This window comes from Thamnophis elegans, chromosome 2 (genome assembly GCF_009769535.1).
Source record: "Thamnophis elegans isolate rThaEle1 chromosome 2, rThaEle1.pri, whole genome shotgun sequence".
In the NCBI taxonomy this organism is placed as follows: domain Eukaryota; kingdom Metazoa; phylum Chordata; class Lepidosauria; order Squamata; family Colubridae; genus Thamnophis; species Thamnophis elegans.
This window is the reverse complement of record NC_045542.1, coordinates 96953285-96980854: the sequence shown is the minus strand read 5'-3', so window position 1 is coordinate 96980854 and position 27570 is coordinate 96953285. Positions and strand designations below refer to the sequence as shown.

The 27570-nt window shown below is 39.3% G+C and overlaps 1 protein-coding gene across 1 annotated transcript; it reads right to left on the bottom strand.

The window, feature by feature from the left end:
- Positions 1-5911: 5911 nt before the first annotated feature.
- On the bottom strand, positions 5912-26907 carry HRH2 (histamine receptor H2). The gene is made up of 2 exons (XM_032211667.1): positions 25820-26907; positions 5912-6884 (listed from the first exon to the last, which is right to left on the bottom strand). The coding sequence occupies exons 1-2, from the start codon at positions 26905-26907 to the stop codon at positions 6698-6700; spliced, it is 1275 nt and encodes a 424-aa protein (XP_032067558.1). The 3' UTR covers positions 5912-6697.
- Positions 26908-27570: the final 663 nt, after the last annotated feature.

Here is a 27570-nt window from a genome sequence, read left to right as displayed (position 1 = left end):
GTTTGATCAGTTTCATATATGCCTTTATTTGGGTTCCTCGGAGGGCTGTTGGATGAAGTGAGGCAAGAGCTTTTCCAATGGGGAAAGAGAGTCACAACCAACCAACTAAATAACTACCAATCAATCAATCAATCAATCAATCAATCAAATCAACCAAGATGGACTTGAAAATGAATCAGATCAATTCTCCAACACTACATATGCTCTAGCCTAGGGCTACTTTCAAATTGTCAGATTCCTTACTGGATGTTACATGTAACAGGAATAACTGAATAGGGCTTATTAATGGACCTGCGTACATTAATGTCACTTAAGAAAAAATGGAATAATATGTGAAAGAAGCTTGTGAGGCCAGAAGAATAAATCTCATTAGATGCAATAAAAGAAAAATATGTCTTCCTGAAGTGACAGTTCTGGCAAACCATAAAAATAAAACAGAACTACTCTTCTCCTGACTCTGATCTCATAAAAAGGCAAACCTAATCCAAAATGTGAACTGATGATTAAGATGAATAGCTGCTAAAAGAACTGCAAATGATTCTTTCTTAAAATTAGGATTCTTTGAATGTTAATTAATCACTTGTTATTATTATTGCAATTACATTAGCCTATAATTCTTAAAAATGAAGATTTTTTGTTTACTTTCCTTTAAAAAAAATGTTATTGGGATATAGTGGCCAAAGAGGACTTCTCATAGACAAGAAGTATAAACAAATGGTTAGAATATACAATAGACTGCAGATTTCTTCAATGCAAGAACTTTCCAATGTGGCTTTAAGCCCCCTAGATAGCATGGACATCAGACATATTTCTGAGAGTTGAAATTCACACAGCTGGATGATACCCAATCATCTAGTTCAGGAGGGAGATGTATCCTTAGAATAGAATAGAGCTGGAAGGGCCCTTGGAGGTCTTCTGCTCAAGCAGGAGAACCTAAGGTCAACTCACAAAGCATCCCTAGCCTGCTCTCCAGTTGCCATAGCCAAGAGGGATGGGAAAACAAACTTGCAGCTGCGGCGAGAAAGCATGTCAGTAAAAAACAAAGGTACATTCCAGCCATATCTCTGTCAAGGCCATCATCAGGGGTTACCCACAGTGGCCGGAAAAGAGTGATCTCTACAACTCCTGAAATTGCTTCTTGGAGAATGTGACTGATGACACACCTTGGTGGGGAGGGGGGAAAACAGGGTCAGATTTGGACCGTAAATTACATAGGATCAGAATTGGCTTCAATTGAAATGAGCAGAAATGAAACTCCGAATAAATAACTGGATTTCTTTTGAAGCTTGGCTCAAGGCTCATGATTTAATCAGGGCATCAGTTGGAACCCTGACACCTATACTATTTCAATAAGTGACTGTCTAGTCTCCTCTTAAAAACCTCAGAGACTAGATAGTCACTTTAGTGAAATAGTATAGGTTCTCTTGCCTGAGCAGGGGACTGGACTAGAAGAACTCCAAGCTCCCTTCCAACTCTATTCTATTCTAAGATTACATCCAGGGGTGAAGTCAACTTACCTTCATTACCGGTTCACAAATGTGAGTGCACGTGCCACCTCCGCGCATGTGCAGGACCTTTCATGCATGTGCAGAGCATCAAAAATGGGATGTGATGCTTTCTGGGGGGGGGGGGGGGGCGAACCTCCCACCACTACCACTATCGGTTCACCTGAACCAGATAGAGCTGGCTGAATTACACCACTGGTTACATCTCCCTTATTAAAGCATTTGTCCCCTCAAAACCTTATGGCACAGTCAGATCTTGGCAGCTATTATAAATGCAATGCATTTGTGCTGACTTGACCTGGAATGGAGCACTATTCCCAAAGAGAGGGGCAGCTACAAAAAAAGGCATCCTGCAGTCCAAACCTAGGAAGCCACCATTTCACATTTGCACAAACTGGAATTTGAAACTCTGAAGATTTGAAATTTCAGTTTTCATCAAGTATAAAATCTCTGTTGGCCTGCTCTGGAGTCTGTGTCTCCTTGCAACATGCTATCCAGTGGTGGGTTCCTACTGGTTCGGACCAGTTTGGCCGAACTGGTAGTGGCTTGGCAGCCTGGGTTGCTGGAACCAGCAGTGACCCAAGCCTGCCACACCTCCAAAATGGTTCTCCAGGCGGCGTCATAGGCGCTGCCATCTTGTTTTTTGATTTTGCACATGAACAGAACAATTTTTATTGCACTGCACATGCACATACGGCACAGCCACGAACGAACTGATAGTAATGACTGCTGGAACCCACCCCTGATCCTATTCATCTGGGTTTCATGTCAACTCTTCAAAAGCGAAACCCTAAGAAGTTTACCTAGTCTCAAAGAGATTGGAAGCTTTCATTTGACTTTAGCTTGTCTCCAATTTATCATAATATCTAATTTATCACATTATTGACATTGCTAATCTGAAACATTTTCCAAATATTGAGATACAGTGTGATGTAGAGTTTAGGATGTGGACAGGAGTCAGAAAATTTAGGTTTTCATTTATCTTGGTTCAGAAGCTCCCTGATTGACTTTGGGCTAACCACTCTCACTCAGTCCAACTTACCTCACAGTGTTGTGTGTGTTTGTGTTTGTGTGTGTGTGTGTGAGAGAGAAATTCCTGAATGATTAGAATACAGATTTCATAAATAAACAAATCTAAAAACTATCTCTCTCCATGTACCTCTGATACAATTAATCCTCTCTAGTTAATTGCAGGCTTACTATCTTATCATCCTGATACAGAGGTGAGTTGCTCCCAGTTCAGCCCAGATCGGGCGAACTGATAGTGGCAGTGGTGGGAGGCCACCTGCCACCTGGAAGCTTCTGCGTATGCGCAGAAGTGTTGTGCGGGAACCGGTAGTAAAAAAATGGAAACCCATCACTGCCTGATGCCTGTTTGGGTATTTTTTCCAAACATGCATCAGGAATTTGGCGTAGTGCGATTGCCTAGCAGTGGAGCTGTCACCTCACAATCAGGAGGTTGTAAGTTCGATCCTAGGTAGAGGTGGATATTTCTCTCTTTGGGTATACTGAGAATTATCTGCTGAACAAAATTCCACATTGGCGACTGAAAGGGCATCCAGCCATTAAAACACTCTGCTAGTTCCATTCAGTTGCCCAGACTCCACCCCGCAAAGGATTATGGGATTGTTAAAAGAAGACGATGTTGTATCAGAAATCTGCCTTTATATAGCTTAAATTATTTCATGTCAAGCATTCTAAGATAATAACCACATTTTGATTTCTTGTGTAAAATGCAAGGGTGCCCTTGAAAGTGTGTGTGTGTGTGTGTGTGTGTGTGTGTGTGTAAAAAAGTGACTTGAGCACCAGATCCAATCCTCAGTCCTTGTTTGCATTAATATGACACATGTAATACATGTAGAAAAGGAAAGGATTTTGGCTGAAAGGGCACAGTGCTTTTTTTGACCACTCTACAGTTACCACTGATTGATTGATGTCATGCATGTTGAAGAATTATAAAATAACTTATGGAGGAATCCAAGAAGAGCAAAACAGAAGATACCTATAAATGTCTATGTCCTGCCCTAGAAGATCAGGATTATGAGAATTATATGAGAGATTCTTGTAAATAAGCGTTTCCCCTTAAACTGACAACTCCATAATGAAGTCCTCATGTTCAGCTTGAGCTTGGAAAGGTGAAGATTGTTAAAGTTGGTTCAATAGCCTAGCATAGTTATTTCTAGGAACTGACAACTCCTATCTTTTGGTATGTCTAATAAATAGATTATTGTCAGCCCCTTCCTTTGAGTATGTCTGCATTTTACAGAAGCTTTGTGAGCCAACAAATATCATGCAGACAATACCCCTGTGCTAAGGTAATTAAACAGAGAACAAATCTGACAATAGGTGGCACTGGAAAGCCTTTTATTGTAGAGTTTTGCAAGTGATTTCCAAATTTGAAAGGTTCCTTTCAGAATACTAATCAAACTGGAAGCATTTGGAACCGAAAAGTTGTTGGAGATAAATGAGTTAACACTTGGAACAGCTCCAAATCCTCCCTCCTCGGGCAATTATTTTTCTTTTTATAAAGGAGCATGCATTTTAATATGTAAGGAAATGTGTTGCCGTTTCTTATTCTAAGTGAGTGGGTTTGTTATAAATCAAGATGATTGTAAGATGGCCAACATGGAGGGTTGGTTCCCCTCGGCCTTTTGCCTGGCTGCAATAGCTCTCTTTGATAGACAGCTATTCCTTGGCAGAGAAAGGTTTAGCTGAGTCTCAGAAGGAAAAAAGTAAATAACAGAGAGAAATGAGGGAGATTCCAAAAGAAGAAAGGCATATCAGAAAAAACAATATTCTAGAGGGAAGTACCAACTTTTGTTTCTTTATACTTTCCATATTTGAGGAAATGTGACTCTTGACAAAGAAAAGATTTTCATCCTTGGCTAGTTTGAGTGCAGTTTTGATTGTTCTTCTTATTGTAACTATTCCCCTGATGAAGAGCTTTTTCTTTGAAATATATCAGATTTGAGACTTTGGGATAAATATTATGAAAGAGCCCAAATATGGTGTCTGTCCTATAAAAACATCTAACACTTAGAATTACATCTTTTAAATGTTTTTATGAAATTCAACTACAAACCCCCTGAAGTTGTGGGAAATGATGGCATAGAAAAATGTTTTAAATAAACAACAGCAGATCTATCTGAACTGAGACAAAATAGCAGAATCACATGCCAGACTTTGTTGGCAAGATAATGTTTAGATGATGAACCTATACGGTAATAGAATCTCATAAATATAAAGGATCAGGTAGCCCAATTATCTGCTCACTGAACAAATAAATCAGCCTCCACAGATGTCCGTCTAGCCTTTATATAATTTAAAGGGAAGCCCATCACTTTTCTAAATGATTGATCCTAATGTCAAATTGCTCCTATTTTTAGGAATGAATCTGGTTCCTGGAAAGCCATAAATATTATACACAAAGAGTAGCATATAAATGCCAATTAAATCTAGGCGTTTATATGGATATGAATTAATAACAGTTAGTAATCAACCTTCTTGAAAGGACCACATTAAACAGATCCCTGAGAAGCATCGTAAGTGCCATGGAGCCTTTCTCTGAATTTGGAAGGGAACCTCATATCTTGGAGCTGAAGACTCCCCTTCTGAATCTTCACTACACTTCAGTGCAGAACTTTCTGACTGTAGAAAAGCTCCAAAGATGGCGGACAGAATGAACCTGAGGAGTCACTCAGTATAAAGGCCTTCAGGTCCTTTTCATGGGTGTCAAACTGGCGGCCTGTGGGCTGGCTGTGTCACCTCAGGCCTCACCCACCCCAGCTCCCCAAAGGCAAAAAGTTGTGACACATCACGTGACAAGATTGAGTTTGACACCTGTGCATTAGATCAACATTATAATAAGAACAAACACGAATTAAAACAATAAATTAGGAAAGACAATGAACCTTGCATCTTCTTATTACTGCCCCATTGCTGATGGGGCATTTGGAATCAGCAAAGCATTCTATTGTCAGACACTCTTAGTAAAAATACATCGTTTAAAAAAAACACTTCAAGCTTTAAAAATAGCATCATTTTCTACATCCTTACTCCCTCTTCTGCTCTCTTTTAAAGGCTTTCAGTCATATTTTGTTTTTAATCTCAAACTATCCAGAAGAGACCCATAGAGTCTGAGAATACACGTGAGCAAAATGTGAAAGAGCGTAGGTTTTCTGTTCCCAATATAAATTATCCCAACATGAATGATAAAGAATTACAATATGAAATAGCACTTAAACATATTTTCACCAGTTGGGCTCTTTTTCAGTGTTTTTAACTGAAATACACAAAACACAATATTTTGTTAGTGAAAACAATGAGTCTATTAAATATTCAAAATTCTCATTTTTTAGTTTAATGTATTTTACAGGATGTTTTGACAATGTGCAAGTGTTCTAGAGTTGGGGTGTTAAATTGGCACTCTGCGGGTCGGATGCACCATGTGTGGGCCATACCCACCCCAGCTCTGTGAAGGGGGAAAACGTTGTGAAATGTCACGTGACGGCAATGTGACGCTGTGAGTTTGACACCCATGTTCTAGAGGATCTAAATGAAAGAAATATTTCCAGGATATGCATCGTTCTTACTTCAGAAAAGTAAAAAATAGGAAGAGCTTATATTGTCATGGATATGTAAATGAAAGCAATGGTTCTTCCTCCTCTTTGCTTTACCCAAACCCATCCTTCTTTCCCCACCTTATTCATTTTCTCCTTGTACTCCTGGTTTTCAAAATCTCTGTTATTTGAACTATATTTGACATGCAAGACATTCATGCCCTTTGTAGATTAGGTCAAAGAAAAAAAATGTCTGAATAGTTGATGGCATTAGAAGTGAATTATCAGGAATATTCTGATAGTATGGTTGTCAGAGAATAGAGCCCCAGGATTAATTTAATATTGGAGAGAGAAAATTCTGCAGTCTCCAGTGAAACCAGTATTTCTTCCTTCTACCCATGCATTTCTTCTTGGTTAGGAGTGATCTTAGCAAAATGGTAGGATGTAGATGAAAGATTTTTTTCCACAGAGTTTGGATATTGAGAAATTCCTCTTCATCTTCTTCCATATGTGTGACATGGCAGAGTGAACTGCCTTTACATGAAACGTCATTCAACAGTGAAACATAAGAACTTCCAATCCATCGTTGCTTGATCATCCACATACTTTCAGTGTTATGGAAAACCTGCCGGCTTAAGAGAAGACACAATAGATAACAGTATGGGGTGCAGGGTGCTGCTCTATGTTCTGTTCCCTTGTTGTTGACTGCTCGAACATCGGGATCCACACGTTCCTCTTGGGTAGAACTTTGGCCAACCAAAGACTTTGACAGATGGGCAGGATAGTAGAATTTGAGGTATGACATGATGGGTTCTGATTCCTAGAAGGGAGAAACAAAACCCAATTACAGATATATGACTGAAGGTAATTCTCAATAATTTTCACATTTTGTTTTAACGGTCCTATTTTCCAGAGTCTCTTCTTAGATCATATGTTTATTAATAAGAGGTGCAATACAGGCATTCTGAACTATAATTTAGCACCTCTTTACAGCTTTAGTTCTGTTTTATCTCACTTATACTTTATATATGCTAATGAGTCCCACATTAACATCCAGTTATTAATTTTTCCCATTTAAACATTCATACTCGGAAATATTCTTTTCAGCCTGGCTTATACATGGAGTAGAAAATCACCGCTTGGGAATTTATTTGTGACCCCTGATGTCTTACGAATTTCTGTGTTTATGAGACAATATTACACTATTGTCATCATCATCATCAACATCATTATCACCAACCAATTATTTATTCTATATACAGTAGATTTTCTTTAATTTCATATAATTTTGTGATTGTCTAGGAATTGATATTCATCAATCAATGTAATGAAAGAAATGCCAACATTTTTTTTGCCCTACACCTGTCACTATCTATGTTTTTGGTGACATGAGCCTCTGCTATACTGCTAAAAGCTGTGTAAATGTGTTGAACGAATGAATACCTCTCTATCTGATAGAAATTATTCCATGCTATGAGGCTGCCTGAATTGTTTTCAAATATCACTTTTGGATTACTCTCTTAAATAAAAAGGTTAATAATAATTTAATGAAGCATTTCACTTACAAACTTTCTCAAGCGAAGCAGAATTTATGGAACTTTTAAATCAGAGTTAGGGAGAACAGTTCCCTCTAGGACAGGGATGGCTAACCTTTTCCGGACCAAGTGCCCAAAGCATGGGCATGCCCGAACCCACAAAATGCAATGCACATGTGGCCCCTGCACACACCCCTCTGCGCATGCATGCGTGCCCCCCCACAAGTGCCCCACCCCCCTCTGCGCAGCAGAGACCCAAAGACCAGCTGGCAAGCGGGAGGCATCCACATATGTGGCAGAGCTAAAATGGGGTGGCAGCTTGTGTGCCCACAGAGAGGGCGCTATGTACTTCCACTGGCATGGCTCTAGAAAGACCAATTTCATACATCTCTATCTATTGGGTCAAGTTGCAAACAAACAAGCTTCAGAGTTTATAATAGCAATCTTGTATAAGAAAGAGGAATGGCTTATTAAAAATGGAACTACTCAACAGATGCTATGAACCAGTTGTGATTTATAGCAAATCCAGAAAACCCCCAAATCATAGATGAAATGAAACAAGAACAAAAAGTGGAGAAGTAAAAATTCATTTTTTCAAAGTTCAAACTTGAAACTACTCTTTGTTATGAATGGACCATTAAAAATAAATAAATATAAACAAATTCCATCTCTGCCTCAGGGAACTACTCAGAATACACAGAATACAAAAACCCCTGATGACTATTATCCATTTTTAATGATGGGTTATTTGCAAAAGTCACACCGCTCAAGTGTGTTTATTACTAGACTTGCTTAGAGACATGAAAGGAAACAACTATAAATCAATTTGATGAAATAGTTCAATTTGTAGGCAAAGCCACATATTAGCTGTTTTTTTGTTTGCAAAAAAAAAATCTTTAAAGATTTCTTTAAATGAAAACTTATTTCACTGAAATTTCATGTTGTTACAAAATACTCTTCTTCCTTTTCACCATATTTTTCTAAGGAAACTATTAAGGGCAAAAATGTTCTTTTGCTTAAAAGCAATAGAAGATACTTTCCAGCAGTTGATCTCTGGCACAGAGATTTTGCGATCAGTTTCAATTTTATGCCTTAGAATTTTTCAAAAACCATGGAGCAAAGGAGAGCTCTTCATTGAAATGAATCATAAATATGTATCGTTAGTTGAGTTCTAACTAACTCACTTTCTGGATAGTATTCAATTGGAAAAATTTATATCTGTATTCTCTGAATGTTTCAAAAGCATTCAAGCATGCTCATTTCTATATTTTTATTTAAGAGATACTTGCACAGAAGGAATTTGTGAATTTAACATCTTTATAAGGTACCTGTGCATATGAGTGCCATGTTTTGCACAGACTACATGTCGGAAACTATACAGTTGCGTTGATTCACATTGATATATTTTACCATAAGTCTTGTTTCTTTATAATCTGGGAATCCCCCTCCCATGGCACCTCCAAATGTCTCCAACAGATACTCTGAGATTAGTTGGAGAACCCTGCTTATATTTCCATTAGTAAATTTAGTTCACACTGTGGTAGCCAGCAGTAGGATCTTATCGTTAACTTATGGAAATTTCTCCCCAAGCCTGCTCGCCTGACTCCTCACTGTCTTTTTCCAGAAAAGAACTGAAGACTTTTTCAACCTGTTAATGAGATGAAAGTAACTACTCCAGGCCCAGGCAGACTTTAAGTTTTCTTATTACTTACTTCACATTCCCTGTGAACTCAATTTTAACATTTCTGTTTATTGTTTTTAAGCATGCTGGTTTAATTTCAGACCTCCTTCCTCCCCTTTCTGGTTAAACTATTTTGGCTCCTTTGGGAAATACTTAAGTAAGCTTTAACAGTCTATCTCTGCCTTTATTAAGTCATCAATAAAACCCATTAAACATGACTGATGATGCTAATGACAGAACTCTTTCCATCTTCAGAATGAGAAGCGCTTCCCTACCAAAACTAATGTAAGATGTGCTTATTCACTATAGGACTTTATATCTGCGCCTCCTTCCCAGCTTTTGTGCTTTAATGTCACTGTCTTTTGACAGTAGATAGAATGTCTCTAATATTTGTTTTCCTTCTGCTCGATCATGTCTCATTCTCTGAGATTTCCTGGACAAGTCTCTGCAGTTTTCTTGGCAAGGGTTTTTCAGAAATGGTTTGCCATTGCTTCCTTCCTAGGGCTTTTTAAAAAGCGTATGGCACATGTTAGCCAGGGATCACCGAGGTGGTTGTCTGCCTCTGTGAAAGGTATTATCTTTTACCTGAGGGACGTCTGAATGCCGGTAGGCAAATCAGGAGAGGTTCCTTTCTTGTCCCTACCCGGTTTATTCACTCACAGGAATTGAGCCGCCAACCTCAGCAGTGCGGAGACCCAGCGTCTTATCACATGAGCCGCTGTGGCCCCCTTCCTAGGGCTGAGAAAGAGAGAGTGAGTGGACCAAGGTCACCCATCTGTCTTTATACCTATATCTCTATACATGTATCACACACATATATCACATAAAATCCTCAGCTAATGTTGAAACTGAAACAGGAACAAAACAGTCATACTATCCTTGTGCTATTGAAGGGGCTACCCTGATATGAAGCCGAATGTTAGGATAAACAGATTAACAGAGTTGGAAAGGACCTTATAGGTCATGTAGTCCAAGCCCCCGCTCAAGCAGGAGACCCTACATCATTTCTGACAAATGGCAGCCCAATTTCTTCTTGAAGGTCTCACGTGATGAAGTTCCCATAACCTCCGAAGGCAAGCTGTTCCATTGGTTGATTATTCTCACTGTTAGAAAGTTCCTTCTTATTTCTAGGTTGAATTTATCCTTGGTCAGTTTCCATCCATTATTCCTTGTCTGGCCTTCAGGTGCTTTGGAAAATAGCTTGACCCTTCCTCTCTGTGGCAGCCACTCAAATATTGGAACACTGTTATCATGTATCCCCTGCTCCTTCTCTTCACTAGACTAGCTATGCCCAGTTCCTTTAACTGTTCTTCATATGTTTTAGTCTCCAGTCTCCTAATCATCCTGGTTGCTCTCCTCTGCAATTTTTCTAGAGTCTCAACATCTTTTTTATAGTGTGGTGACCATGTGTCAATGCTCTTTCTCTCCAGGCAAATGGCTGGAATCAAAGTCAAAATAGAGGGCTATCCAAAGCTGGATGTGAACTAGACTCTTGAGAAATTCCTCCTGAGTCTTGTACCTTTTGAAATATGAGGGATATTTCCCAAAAGAAAGCTAATGGTCCAAGGAACAGACCTAAGCTGGCCTCAGGAATGAGAGCTACAGGCGGGTCAAGCAGCAGATCATGTTCAAAAGTACCACTTTTGCCCACATATGGTCTCATTTTTTATTCAAAAGTTATCACTCAGCCATTACTGCTATCCTGTTGCTTTTACATCTCTGATAATTGCGGTCAAAAGTTGCTACTGACTGTGACATTGAAACGGTGAGGTCAAGTGCCGCTTGCATAAAAATCTAGCTTTTAAGGTTGAAATGGTGGCAAATGATTGACTACATCTGCTAGGTTTTTTTAAACAAGGGCTTCCACAAAGTATGTCCCTCAAAAACAGCTGCTGATAGCAGTACAGCTTTAAGTCGGCTTTCCCCACAATGGCAGGGATTTTATTTGCATGAGATCTCGTGCAAAGCTAGAACTGCCTCGTGTGGAACCAGCACAACAATTGTATCTAGCTTTTAGCAGCAAGGTGACCTCTGTTTTTTTAATTCCTGTGACACTGTCAATAAAACTGAAGCAGAACAGAAAGAGCATGTTATCAGGGTTGTGGGACGGTATGCAGTGGTGATTCTGACCTTATTTTGTTAAACCTGACCCAGGTTTTCCAGGCTCCCAGCAAATAACATCTTGATTAAATTCTGAATAACTGAATTTTCAGGTGTTGACTCAGGTTCCACCATTAGTATGAATAAGATCCAGAAGCAATTCCTAGCTTGAATTATTGGGATTCTCTGCAGAGATTGAATGCCAATTGTATTTTGGATTTGCTAAAAGGAAATTGCCCCCAAATGTGACAAATGATGAGATATTAAAAAAAAAACCCACCATCAACAGCCAGTGAAACACTTGGAGGTGGCTTTTAAACAGCCTAGCAAGACTCCATGACTTGGGAAAAGGACTGAAGAAGAACTGATAGTCCCAAGGGTGCTTTTTCAAAAGACAACTGGGTTTTCTTGGGTTTTTCCTTGAAGATATTTCACTTTTCATCCAAGAAACTTATTCAGTCCAGAACTAAAGAAGCTTCTTGGATGAGGAGCAAAATATCTTCAAATTAAAAACCAAGAAAACCCAGTTGCCTTTTGGAAAAGCACCCTTGGGACAAACAAGACCTGGATGATTGAAACTCTCGATAGGCAAAAACACTGATACTTTTGCAACAACAACCGTAAAAGAAGTAGGAAGCAGTCATATTTTTCAACTAGAAATGTTAAAGGGGAGTTTCCTACTCATAGCAATGCAGCCGAATCAAACAGACATGCAAATCTATGCTTTATGAAGGAGGAGTTCAAGGGATGGGGGGTATATTAAAAGGAGAAAGCAGGATTGCCACTCAGTTACATGCCATTTTGTTCTATAATATCCTGACTAAAGTAAAGAATGTAATAAAAATTATCCTTGACATCATGGCATTGTGATATTCTTTCAGTACCTTTCATTCAACAGAAAAAGAATAGGAAATTTGGGGAGAAGTTGTTCCTTGTCAAGCAGCTAATTATTTATTATTTGTTTTCCCAAAGCCTTATTTCCAACATTTGTTAGCCTGGATTTCTGAGTTCCCTTTTAGGGATGAAATGTATTTACTGTATGGTAGAAAAAAGAAGGGATATTTTAAAAGATTTTTCAAATCCTTCCCCACAAATTTAATTCCTTCCCCACTTCACTGGTAGCAAATTCCATTTTGCTATTTTAGAACATTATCATTTGATATTCATAATCCACAACTATGCATTCCAAAGAACTTGTTCCCAAATATTATGAAAATTACTGAAGTGCAAAAAATCATAAGATTGATCCCCCTCACTTGCAAAACTGTCATATTCCTAATTAAGGAAAGTACACTGTGAAATAGTAAGATTTGGTGCATTCCAAGTTATAAATCATTTTATGCTCTTACAGAGGTCCAACTGCACCACTACTTAACAGTTTTTGTGTAAGAAACCTCTATCTAGATTGGCTATTTGTGTCATAAAGCATTTTCTCTCCTAATGTAGAATATCTGATCTTTTCATATGATCAGTTTTTTCATGTGATTTAGGGTTAAATGCCCAGAAGGGGCACTTTCATCATGTGTCAGAATGGAACAGGAAATTCATTTGGTTTGTCTGAGTCACGTTTCTGAAAACTGTACTTTCTGGAAATGAAAAATAAAGGAAATCTGCATTGGAAGGGGAGAAAATGCGGTTAAATACAGTTGGGTAGAGTGCTCCTTGAATTTGACGGTAGTTGAATTTAAGAAAATTGATAATCAAAAATTGTTTATCAATTTCTGTTGAGGCCAAATCTTATACTAATGTCTAAAACATTTTATACTTATGCACATCCTCAGGCCTTCTAGAAGCCCTTTGGGCTTCAGATACAACTGGTTCAACATTCCTTCCTATAGGACACCTTCTATACACACACTTTAAGACACTCATTAATACATGCATCTATACAATATTCACTGCTTGTCAAAAATATGTGTGCACCCTGAGCAAAAACATACTATAAACAACAAACAGTAGATAATAGAATGAAAGTCATGTTGTATATTTAAAGTATAATATAAACTTAAAGAATGACCTCAGTGTAAATGTATACTTATATCTGATAAGCAACCAAAAGCTACAGATGATGGAACCAAGGGAATCTTTGCTACAGAAGAATAAATGGATACAGGCAGTTCCTGAGTTAAGAATATCTGATTTTCAGACAACTTTCTCCTTATGAAAAAGTTTACTATTACTAAAAATTGCAGATGACATTCTTTTCCCTTAAGCTGATGAACCACTGAAGCCACATAATGTTTTTATGTACTGTTGAAGCTAAGTATGTTTAATATACAACTTGTTTTCTGCAGTTCATTGTGCAAAGGTAGGAGTTCAAGCCTACCTACAAATTACTGAGTTAAAGGCAAAAATAGGAATAAAAGTCATTCTTAGCCAGGGCCTGTCTATACCTGATTTGAAGCAGTGAACTGTTGATGTATGCTGTTCGTCTTTGGTTGAACTAACTCCTTTTTGACTGAGGACTTTCAATCCATTTGTCACATTATCTTAAGTTGTTTAATTTAGGGTGCTATGCTTCTACAAACTTCTATAAATCCTCCAATATCAGATCTTGTGCCTGTTGGTCTTGCAAAGTTCAAGTTTGTGGTCTAGTATTTGATATGTCCCAGAGGCTGAGCCAATGTTTTCAAAGCTGCTAACCTATTTTGTTTATAATTTTTCCTTTGAGCCTAATAAAGAAAAACAAGGGTCATCATACTATTGCTCACAAGGAAACAGTAATTAACAAATATATTACAGAGAGATTAACGTGGCCTGTCAGATATAAGGACTTGCAAAAAAAGAAAAGAAAAAGAAGATTACTGCATTCTAAAAAGTGACTTCCCAGATACTCACCTGAGGGACTCTAGATTTTCCCCAGAAGAAAATCTAAACTGTATCCTTCTGTTTTCAGTGGATTTTGGAAGAGGACAGTCAGAGTTATGTCACAGTGACCACTCTTACTAGCCTGTCTGCAGTTTAAGGAAAAGGCCCAGAGCTGAAAAGGTTAAAATAAGAATGGGAGAAAGTGGGATGGAAGGGGGGGGGGGGAGAGAATGAGGAAGAAATTTGTCAGTGATATAGAATAATAATAGTTTTAGGATATATTTGCTCATATAATCTTCAGGCTATTATTACCGTATTTCAGCTGTTAAACATGGCTCAATGAGCTCTGGTCTATGTCATTCAGTTACAGACTCAAGAGGAATGAGTGAGGAAAATCAGAATTGCAGATCAGAGCAGAACCGGTAATATAGTTATATCTGCAGGAAACGTGAGCTTATTACTCCTCATTTCTGACAGGCCAAAGCAGCAATCTAAACATTGCCTCAGGGTCAATCTGAACACATGAGCCTCGTGACCCTGTCCTGTATAAACTAATTGGGAAGGGAGATTAAAGGTGTGCAGCCTGTGTAAGAGGAAAGGAGTTTTGCCCTCCAATTGCTATGCATCAACTATCTTTTTCTGAGAACATTTTGCATCCTCACAAGGGTTACTGTTCAGATTATAGAGAATAAAAAAGGATGTATAATGAAAAGATTCAGCTTTCTCCTTCTTATTATTCATTACCTGTAGCAACAGGTAACAAATGCTGCCTCTGCAAAGAAGCTGAAGAAACAGTGGACCACCCAGTTAACTGCTACAAGAGGAACACACAAACTGAATACAAACAACGGCATGACAACGTAGCAACAATGGTGCATTGGAATACCTGCTAGAAATACCACCTGCCTATTAGCAAGAAATGTTGGGACCATAAAATAGACAAAGTAATAGAAAATGAGGAAGCTAAAGTGCCCTGGAACTTTAGAATTCAAACATACAAATACTTGCCATATAACATCTTATACTTAACCATTGTTGGTAAGAAAAACAAAAAAGTCTGTATAGTGGATGTTGCAATATATGGAAACAACAGAATAGAAGAGAAAGAACTGGAGAAAAATCACAAAATACAAAGACCTGAAGATAGAAGTAGAATGACCATGGCAGAGGAAAACAAAAATTGCCATTTACCATTACCAATAGTGCAAATCTAAAACATCTGGAACAACATTTGAATACCATTGGCATTGAAAAAAATCAGAATCAGTCAATTGCTAAAGACAGCTTTACTTGGAAGAGCTTACATCCTAGGACGACACTTTTAAGACCATCAGAGAATGCCATCTGCCTATCGCAGGTCCTTGGGAAGAGCTTGATAGTGTGAATAAAAATACCAAATCCTGCCTAAACTCCTGGCTGACTGTGCAACCAACCATAATAATAACAGTAATATATTACAAACACAGCCAGACTTGGAACTGGGAGGAGTAGTTAGAGAAACTGGGTGTGCTTAGTTTGGAGAAGTACTTCCCCAAACTAAAGAGCTTATTTTGGGGAAGAGAGGGCATGTTCCAGATATCAAAAAGCCATACAGAGTAAGGAATAAATGTATGGCCAGAACCAATGGGTTGAACCTGTGGGGAAGTAGATTCATGTATATATATTATAGCTGTCAACCAGTGGGAAAAACTGCCTCTTGAAATGTATGTTCCTTCACTGGAGGTTTTGAAAAATATGTTGGACAGTTTATGAAATGTTTTAGCAGATCCTGCATTGTTCAAGGAATTGAACTAGATAACTCCCAACGTTATAATTCTATGAAAACAATAGATGTGAAATTGGAGGACATGAAGCTTTGACAATTAAGTCAAGTTACAGACTTGGTTTGCTGTTTAAAAATGCAGATTATCATACTGAATTTCATATTAGCTCATTTTTTTCTGAAAATTAAACATGAATATGCCTTTGGAATAAAAAAAATATTTGCCATTTTCATTGCTTTTTCTTCAGATATCTTTATGGATATTGCAATACTATTCGTGTAAATCCTAGAATAACCATATATGGATTGCTAAAATCAAATCTCAGGAAGTATGAAGCTTTCACAAAGAGGGCAGAAGAAAAAAACTAATTTGCATAAAATGGATTCATGACAATTCATATGTATATATAAATATACATTTAGGAGTGATTGCTTAGCATTAAATAGAAACATGATACATCTCCTTGTGGTTGAGTAAACTGCTCAATGATTCATATACCAGCTGCTTCGTATGCTATCCAGATGTTAAGCATGGTTAGCTATCTTCAAGAATCTACATCAAAACGGGATGTGCCTTCAAAGATGCATGGCCTTCAAACAGACACTTTTCCTCTTTTGCACAAATGGTGGCTTATTTTCTGTAAAGGAGAAGAAAAAGTCTCCCCTCCTAATCCATGATGCGGAGCATAAATGCATATTATAACATCTTTTTTCTAGTAGTCTTTAACACTGAATAGAGAATAATGATTGGCATACTTGTGACATCCACTGCTTATTACATTCTTTCCATTCGTTTAGGCTTCCTTGAGAGAATGCACAGCTTATATGAACTTAAAAGCTCTGCAAAACTAACATGCCCTTTTGACTTCAAACATTTGCTGAAATTTGCAAGCAAAATTCTTGTTGCAGGGATAAAGCCAGACAAGTTTCCGAGAAAATAGTTTTGGCCTCAGGCTTTTTTATATGCTACTTCTGTTTTTTTCCCTAAGGGATGGAATGGCAAAATGTAATAACATCAGTAGTTTCTTGCATGGAAATAAAGTTTTATGTCAGACATATAGGTAGAAGTAGTGGTGGGTTTTTTAGAACCTATTCTGTGGGTGTGGCTTATTTTGCGGGCATTGCTTGGAAGTCATGTGACCTGGCGGGTATGGACAACTTGACATCACTCATACACACTCAGTCACATGACACCCCCCCCCCCCAATCCATGTGGCAAAACCTTTTGGGACTCCTATGAATGGTGGGGGGAAGAGAGGAGAAAACCTTCCAAAAATAGACAACTGGAGGATTAACGGTCAAAATTAGGGAGAAGGCAGGACAGAGGGGAATCCAGTAGAAAGCTATCACACTCTGGGGAAAGAACTTTGGGAGATCAGAGACGGCAAGACAGAGGGGAATCAAGGACAAAGCTATCACACTCTGGGAAAGAACTTTGGGAGCTCTGAAAAGGCAGGACAAGGGGAATCCGGTAGAAAGCTATCACACATTGGGGAAAGAACTTTGGGAGATCGGAGGCGGCAAGACAAAGGGGGATCCAGTAGAAAGCTATCACACTCTGGGGAAAGAACTTTGGGAGATCGGAGGCGGCAAGACAGAGGGGAATCCAGGACAAAGCTATCACACTCTGGGAAAGAACTTTGGGAGCTCTGAAAAGGCAGGACAGAGGGGAATCCAGTAGAACACTACTGCTTGCTGGAGAAAGAACTTTGGGAGATTGGAGGAGGCAGGACGGGGAGGGGGGGATCCAGGAGAAAGCTGAAAGACAGAGGGGGATCCAGTAGAAAGCTATCACACTCTGGGGAAAGAACTTTGGGAGATCGGAGGCGGCAAGACAGAGGGGAATCCAGGACAAAGCTATCACACTCTGGGAAAGAACTTTGGGAGCTCTGAAAAGGCAGGACAGAGGGGAATCCAGTAGAACACTACTGCTTGCTGGAGAAAGAACTTTGGGAGATTGGAGGAGGCAGGACGGGGAGGGGGGGATCCAGGAGAAAACTCCTGAGCTTGCCGGTGGATTGTGCCTCTGGTCCTCTCCATGCTTCTCCGTTCACCACCTCCATTCCCAGGTATGGGACTTGACACCGAATTGGGCTAGGATAGATAGGGCGGGGGGAGCAAGAGATGGAACTGCTTCCGGATAGGCGGGGGTGAGCGAGCGACAGGGCCGGGGCAGGTGTTTCGGAAGTTACATCTGGGTCCACCAGTCAAATCTCCTCTCACTGGATCGGTAAATTTCACCATCTGGTTTTCCCGAGCTTGTGCAAACCGGCAGAAACCCACCACCTGCGTAGAAGACTCTTTATACAAAACGATTCTTTACGGTTTGGCGTGTCATTCTCCAAATCTTTAATTATTGGTATGATTTGATGGAATAAATGAACACATGATTTGGTTTAAAAAATAATGTTATCTAATTTGAGCTAATGTTAAGGCAAGAGGCAGTGGGAAAGCAGATGACCTTTTTTTTTTTTACAAAGGAAATACATACAATCCCCCCTGCAAAAAATCCCTCAAAAACTATATTCCAGGTAACAGAAATGATAAATTAACCTATAGAACAGAGAGAGAATATGTGGTTCATAGTCAAAATATAGTCAGGCATTTTCTCTGGCATGTATGACCTCCTTGTTTTACCAAATGTAATTGTTTAAAATGATTTTTTTTTTAAAAAGAGCACAGACAATCTGACATGCTGCAAATTGCCAGCCTTCAGCATTGCCATTGTTTAGAAGAATGCCTCTTGACTGCATGAACTTCCTGGAGCAAACTCAACAGTTTGCCTTCTAATAAATGTGCTTAGTCACCTCCAACATAGTAGCCATTTTATGAATGGTTAGAGCTGGGGTTAATCCCAAACACTTCCTTTCCCCAACAATAACTGACATTTTGTGAAAGAACAAAATTCATGCTCTCAAAATTCCAAATATTTGAACCAGTCAGAAAACCCAAATGGTTTCTTCTGAGGAAGAAGTAGAAGACTTAAACATTTCTCATCAATTCTGAAATTTAAAGATGCTACTGAATCTCTTCAGGAAAAGAACTTTTTCAAAGTTCACTTACCAAAGAGGAACAGTGCTGGATGAGAAGCAATGAACCCATTTCCCCACATTTCCATGGACACCCTAAAATACAAATGCCTACCTTTCTGTCCAATTAAATCATTACCAGGGATCCCTACCTAGAACATTTTGAAAGAATTAAAAAAGCTTGGGCACCTCACAGTGGGAAGTAAATATTTCATCAACTCCCTCCTACAGTGCTGTCAAAGAATCAAAGATGTAACAATAGATGAAGAGGAAATCATGGTCTCATTTTATGTCATAGCCCTTTTTACTTCCATCGACCTAGAATTAGCTAGCCAAATACATCAAGATTCAAAGACCCAGACTCATAGATCTTATCAAACTTTGCCTAACCACATACTTTCAATTTGATGGAGAACTTTTCAACAAATCAAAGGTAAAGGTAATGGTTCCCCTTGCACATATGTGCTTGTCATTCCCGACTCTAGGGGGCAGTGCTCATCTCCATTTCAAAGCCGAAGAGCCGGCGCTGTCTGAAGATGTCTCTGTGGTCATGTGGCCAGCATGACTAAACATCAAAGGCTCCCAGAATGCCGCTACCATCCCACCAAAGGTGGACCCTATTTTTTTACTTCTATTTTTACATGCTTTCGGATTGCTAGGTTGGCAGAAGGTGGGACATGTAACAGGAAGTCACTCTGTTACACAGCACTAGGGATTCGAACCACTGAACTGACAACCTTTCTGATCGACAAGCTCAGCGTTTTAGCCACTGAGCCATCACGTCCCTCAAATCAAAGGTACAAGTTTCATAACATCTATATACTATGCAAAAGAAACAATCAACAAGCCAAAAAAGGAGCAAAAAGACCAAAACACCTCCCCACCAGCAATCAGCACCCATATAACAATAGATTAACACTAAGATTAACATCAAACTAACAATCAAGAAATGAACAATATCCTAACCAAAGAACTGACGAGCAAGCCAATGGTAAACATGCCAACCCCCCCAAGCACCCAGCACCAAGATTACTTCTGTCAAGACTGACAGGACACAACACTGAAATATACATTGAGTATATACATTGAATATACCCTTCTCCCTACTGTCTATGGAGAATGTCAGTCATCCAGGCCCAAAGAAGCTTTTTTTCAAGAGGAAACTGGATTTTTCTTTTATTTTCCATAAGATGTTTTGCTTCTCATCCAAGGGAATTGAAGAAGCTTCTGGGATGAGAAGCAAGAGCCAAGGTGGCGCAGTGGTTAGGGTGCAGTACTGCAGGCCACTTCAGCTGACTGTTATCTGCAATTCAGCAGTTCAAATCTCTCCGGCTCAAGGTTGACTCAGCCTTCCATCCTTCCGAGGTGGGTGAAATGAGGACCCAGACCGTGGGGGCGATATGCTGACTCTGTAAACCGCTTAGAGAGGGCTGAAAGCCCTATGAAGCGGTATATAAGTCTAACTGCTATTGCTATTGCTATTGCTAGAAGTAAAACATCTTATGAAAAAAACAAAGAAAGTTAAATTGCCTCTTTAAAAAAAATTACCTTTGGGACGTTCTCCCTACTGATGATGTCACCTAGTTTGGGTAATGAAACATCTGCAAGAAAAAAAAAACAAGCTCAGAGAGGACTCCTCATTTCAACTCTGAGCTACAAACATTCTCCTTTATTGAAGAAAGCTTTTCAGTAATTTCTGAAAAGTACAACCACTGAAAAAGTTCCAAAGATGAGGTTTGCTCATAATGTTTCCCTCAGGGTTTAATGTAAACGAGGAAACAGGATAGCTGGAGAAATGACTGTACAGTGAAATGTAGAGGCATACACCACCCTGCCTCAAAAAAAGTGTAGCAACACCTGACTCTTCCAGTGAAAATGTCTCCAAAATTATTTTCTTTGAAATAATTCCTAAAGCAAATCTGCTTCCATATACAATTGAACAGCATTTTAGTTAACCAAAAAAAAAGCAAGTAATTTTTTCTCTCTTGAATTTAAATAATTTGTGCTGATAAACAGTATGCTTCTAATTAAGTATTTATTGAACAAAGATGACGTGGAAAGTGAACTAGAATAATGCAGATCTAAAATCAATATCTTTAACTAAAGCAGGGACTGTTATCAAAGGCATTAAGAATCTATATTCCCATAAAGTTCTGGTAATGACAGGAATGATCAATCCAGTCTTGCATTAGACCAGGGGTGTCAAACTGGATTTTTTTCAAGGGCCGGATCAGTATTGTAGTTCTCCTCTATGGGCGAGGGGAGTGGGGAGTGGGGAGGGAAACAGGACAGATGTCTCCTGTAGGACTTTGTTGGCCAAAACGGGGTGCAGGGGGTTGCATGCCTCCCCATACCTCATTTTCGGCCCCCATGGCCTCCTATAGCACTCTGCTGGCGGGGCCCATTTTTAGCTGGGTAATGTTGCTGGAAGACGGGAAGGCTGAAAATGAGCCATGCGAGAGCCTCATCGGGCCGCTTTTGGCCGGCAGAGGCACTGCGGGCCGGTCTTTTGATATTTGCAGGCCAGGCCTCTGGTCCAGATTTAAGTGCCTCGTGGGCCGAATTCAGCCCACTGGTTTTGAATTTGTCACCCCTGAATTAGACACTATTGCTACCAGTCCTTTATATGATCTAGCTCTTTCCCTGGACATTATATAGGGGTAAAGTGTAAAGATGTGGAGGCTGGCAGATGATGTGGAACTTGAAATCCTTTGTCTTTGTTGAACAGCAAAGAAAGATTTCGAAAAGGAGAGACTACAGGGAAGCTTTTTTTCCCTGAAAGCTTCACTCTTAAAACCAAAATCACAGGATTTTTGCTCTAAATGGTTGGATTTTTGGTACAGATTCATATTTCAATAATAAAATACTATGTAAGAGTAATCCTAGGCTCCTACAGCTAGCCGGACCCCCAAGAAGAAATCCAGTTAGCTGTGTGCTTACAACTGTGCATAATGACACATTTTATTTTTTTCCATTAAGTGAGCCACTCTGAACATAGCCTACTGCCCATTTCTCTTAGCTATATGTATGCTTGAGTTCATTCTATATCTATATAATAAAAGCACAGCTGCTCTTTGTTAGGATATGTACCGCTTCAGTTCTTTTTTTTTGTAAAATGGATCTGGGAAAGACAGATAACAGCATTGTGTCCAGATGGTTTTCAAGAGAAAAATACAACAAAATGTTAGCTAGATAAATTGTTTGCCCTTGGCATGTGAAGATTTTCATATGTCAAAGTTAATTCCCGTTCTTCACTGCGGTGGTGAATGGTTGAACCATTCTGTGAAGACCGGCCAGCTCTATAGTAACCTGAACATGGTGCCTAGAGCAAAAGATTGATACATCACAGACATAGATGTCCATCATGCTTTTAGCTTTTCCCTTATCACAGCTTCTTTTAGATAAAAACAATATAGCAAATAACTGGCTTTAATTTCTAAAGCAAAGTAAGCATCCCAACACACGGCCAGGTTTTGTGTGGCAAATGGATATTTTAAAGAGTGATTATCACTATGGTGTTAAGCACCATCTGGACCCATTCTGACAGTTAGAACTCAAAGCATCTGCAGATGATGAGAAACATTTTTGGGCTCTCCATTTAAGATCAAGCAGCAGAATCAACTTCTTGGCATTGCTTGACACATGATAGCAAAAAAAGCGCTAGATGTCAAATGTAAAATGAAGCTGTAGATCAAGTAAAGTAGATCAAGTAGATCAACACCTGCACTTTTTTTTCTTGACATTTAGAAATGCAATCTCTCTAGAATCAAAATAAGCAGAACTGCCTATGTTATTTTTAGATGCTTATTTAATAAGGAGACTAAGAATTGAAATGCTTCACATGCTCTTTTTAATTAATCACTTTAGGAGGTTTCCTCTTTTTAAAAAATAACTTACCAAATAGTTTTGAATGCGTCAGAAAAATGGTTTGAACCAGAATGAATTTTAAGAAAACTATGCATATTTTTTTCCGATTATGAAATAAAAAGTTTAGATTTTGAAACATAACTAATAAGAAACTGAGTTAGCAGTTTCATTCAGCTGCAAAAAAGCAGAAACGATTTTACAGTAAGTTGTATCAGAAAATATAGTACTTAGAAAACAATTGTTCTACTTGGGACAGTGTTTCTCAACCTTTCAACTTTCAATTCTGTGGACCACAACTCCCAGAATTCCCCAGCCAACACTGGCCTGGGAACCACACTTTTAGTAGGATTGGGGAAAAAATAGAACAGATTCAGGGTATCCACAATGAATGTCAGAGGACTATGTGAGGAACTGAAGAAACTGGGAGTGATAAGACTCAAAGAGAGAATACTGACAGAGGATATGATAACATTTTTTTTTCATATACCAAAGGAGGCCAAGTTCTTTTATCTATTATTTCAATGTGTAGGATAAGGACTCATGATTTTCATTTACAGAAAAGGAAATTTTTACTGAATACTACAAAATCCTCCTAGCAGAAAGTAAGGTTAAGTAAGGTTAAGTAAGGGAACTAGTTACCCAACAGTGGTGGAATTCTCTTCAATGGATGTGTTTCTGGAGGGACTGGTTAACAATTGGTTGGAATGTTTTAATTTGAATTCTCCACTGGGCAGGGTTGAGGTGAGGAGGAAGTCAGATGGTCTAGAAAACAATTAGCAAATAGGAAAGCCCATGGTGGAACATTTAAAGGAGGTAGCCAGAGAACCATAAAGTTTGTGACAGTTTTCGGGCAACAATTGTAGGGAAAAAAACAACATGATCCCAGAACTGGAAAAGCTTGGTCTATTTCCCAATTACTAGAGAGGGAGATTTAAGGAGAACATATGATCATCTAGCTAATTTAGAGAAACAGCAAGAGAATATTAAAAATAGCTCTATTTTTTGTAGAAAACTTCAAAACTTTTCATAGCCTTTATTATTCAAGTCTTTGGAAGTCTCTCAAAGCAGTGGATATACCACAACATCTGACTCTTTTTTTAAAAAAAATAAAGAATACTTACAATGACCAGGAACCTACAGTGAGATGAAATTTCCCTACTCTGTCACTACCCTTTCATGGTTCTTGGAGATTGTTGGGACCTGGATGGGGGACAACAGAATTTGAATGAACGATGGCAAGACTGAATGGCTTTGAGCACATGGAACCTCAGGATCTGGATTTTTGTCATTCTTAGTTCTGGATGGGGTTGCATTAGGAGTTCAGACCCAGTTTGTAACTTGGGGTTTTTCCTGGTGTCATGTCTCCTGCTCAAAGAGCAGGTGACAGGTGTAATTGGGAGAGTTTTACATAGCTTTGGTTTGTGCACCAGTTGTAACTTTTCCTTCATGACTCAGTTATTCAAGTCCTAGTCACCTCTCAGTTGGACTATTGCAATTTGTTCTATATGGGGATATCCTTGAAATCCATTTGGAAGTTTCAACTGGTGTGTCAGTGAGAGTGAATTTGGGGGCCCCTAACATGGCCCATATTACACTTCTGCTCCATGAACTTCACAGGCTACTGGTCTCCTTCCGAGTGCAGTTCAAGGTCTTGGTTATGACCTTAATTACATAGGCTCACAATACCTGATGAACCATTTGTTCCACAAGGACAAGCCTGTCCTACTTGTGCCAGCAGAGAGGCCCTACTAAGGATCCCAATGATCAAAGAACTCTGACTTTTGGGATCTAGAAAAAGAGCCTTTTCTGCCGTGGTGCCTGCCCTAGTAAGAACTGTCCTATCACTTCCACAGGAGTCAGAAGACCTGGTTCTGCCAGTTGGCATAGGGACCAAATGGGGAAGTTCCACAGTGGAGGTGGCTGTTAGATGGATGGCAGACACCCCTCCCCGCCTCTCTTGCTCTCTGCTCTCCACCCAGCCATCTTTTTCTTATTGCTGTATTCATGTTTTCATCTCCCTTGTTTATTTTGTTATTCTATTATTTTACTTGTGTTTTGTTTCCACTCTTTTCACTTCCTCCTTTTTATTGTTGTAAGTCACCTAGAGTAGCCCAATGGTGAGATAGGCAGCAAACAAATTTAACAAATAAACAAACAGAAATAAATAGTTTGATAACCCAGAATGGTTTACCATTGGAAAAGGAGTCAGACAGGACTGATTCTATCGCTGTACTTGTTCAATTTCTATACTGAATATATCATATGGGCTTTGGGTCCAGGAGAGGAAAAATCAGTGGAAACAATGTCAAAATTGAGATAGGTAGACAGCCCTACATTGGTTGCAGAAATTAAGAATGACTTAAGAGCAGCCGTTTTAAAAACAAAGACAAGCAAAACCAGGAGAGTGAAAAGGCAGACTTTCCTTAAATGTTAAGAAAACAAGTAATGTCAGGGGGAAAACATGAGCAATTTAAGATGAGCAAGGTGACAATAGAAGTAGTTGATAATCACTAGATTAAACTAGATGACCAATACTGGGGGAAGGTGAGGGGAAGTCATATAGCAAAAGGCAGTATTTGTGAGACCCAGGCCTCATGGACAACTTCCCAAATAGGAAGTTGTCTCGACTTGTATGGCCGTATGACTCTTGTGTATTTTAATTATATGTATTGTGTTTGTATCCCCTTTCCCCTTTTGAGTTGTTCGCTGCCATGAGTCCCTCCCGGAGAAGGGCGGCATACAAATAAATTAAATCTGAATCTGAATCTGGGTGTTGCCCTTTTTTGGTCATCCTGCCTGGCGATGGGAGATGCTCTAGATTTAGGCAATTTAAAACTACTGAAGGATAGGTCACACTGCTTTCCCCAAGGCTGCCAATTCCTTCTGACCCTTTGGCCATTAAACAGGATGCACACATTTTCTTCTGTCTCTAATGCCACCTCAATAACAATTTAGCCTTTCAGAGAATGTTACCTTTCTATGGTCTCTTTGATGAGAGGCTTCATCTTCCCATTCGTATGTGTCGCTAGATGTTTGTTTTCATATAGATTTGTCATCAGATTGCAGGTCTTGTCTCTCATCTCATGTGATAGAGAAGTTTCTCTGGCATCTGGCCTTATTCGCCGACATTTGAGCAACCTCTGATAAGCTGTCCGGAAGTCCCTGTTCAGTGCAGCATACAAAATGGGGTTCAGAGCTGAGTTGGCATAACCCAGCCACATGACAACAGTCTGCAATGGGTCACATACTGCACCCCTCACACCTCGGTATGTGAACACAGTAAAATAGGGAAACCAGCATATAATGAAGGCTCCCATCACAGCTGCAAGGGTCACAGTAGCTTTGTGTTCTTTCACTGTGGGCAATGCAGTCCTGATGGCCTTGCAACAAGTCCTGTTGTTGATCCTCTTAGCTTGTTCCCTGGCTATTTTAAATATCCGGTAGTAGGTGATGCACATGATAATTAAGGGGAGGTAGAAAGTTAGTAAGCCATCCACAAGAACGTATGGTAAATTGACCTCCAATATGCACTCTTGCTCCCCATTCAATTGGCTCCGGTTCCGGTTCTGGATAGTTGTGTCATTGGTATTCCATCCAAAACTGATGGGTAAGAAAGAAACCATGAGGGACACTACCCAGATAAGGACCAAAGCTACAATGACTCGTAAAGGAGTGACCACAGTGTTGTAGCGGAGGGGTGCTGTAATAGCATAATAGCGATCTAGGCTAATGACGAAGAGATTGAGAATGGAAGCAGTGCATAGCATGACATCCAAGCTAATGTAGACATTGCAGAAAGTAATGCTCAGGTGCCATTTATGGGAGGAGATCTCATAGAGGGCTGAGAAGGGTAAGACCAGTAGGCCTAGTAGCAGATCTGTAAAGGCCAATGAGACAATGAAACAATTAGTTAGGCTGCGAAGCCGTCGACTGAAATAGACAGCCAAGCATACCATCACATTACCACCCACAGTCAAAACAATGAGAACTGTGAGAGCAGCTCCCATCAGCACCTTTTCCAAAAGGCCGAGAGAACCATCTGTAACGTTTGTGGAATTCATGCTGGCTTCACAAAGTAATATCATTTTCCTCCATGTAGACTCCCATGACAGCTGCCACACAGAAACTTAGGAAGAATCCCAATCCAACTATTTTCTTTCGCCCATCTCACAATCGGTTCCTATGTTACAGCCAATGGGATAGTCTCAGAAAGAGAGCTGGTTCTGAACGATTGGCTAACAATCAGATGCCTTCTCCCAGCTATGAGCACAGTGAAGCAAATTGAATCCTGCTCATTTTTCCCCAGAGGATTCTTTGCTTGGTTAATAGTTATGAAAAAAAGACTGGAACATTCACTAACAATGTTCTTAAAAATGCATGATAAATTTTGAGAGAATAGTTTATCATTATTTACAAGTCCATGATGGCTAAATGAAATATCCACATTTAGCGGCAATATACACCTGAGAGCAAGCTACACAGAAGGGCTGTTGCTTTTACACACTGATTTGTAGATTTCCTGGAAATATTTGTTTTGCTTCTGTTTAATCTGGTTGCAATAAAGCGCCTTTCTTTCTTCAGATTCCTTTGGTTTGGTCTGTTTTTCATCACTCTTAAGTTTCTTCTTTTCAGTGAGATTATAAATACTCCATATGTTGCTTGATGTTTTTATTAACCAAATATTGCTTCATAGATCACATCAAAGAATGACTGGAAAGGGCCTG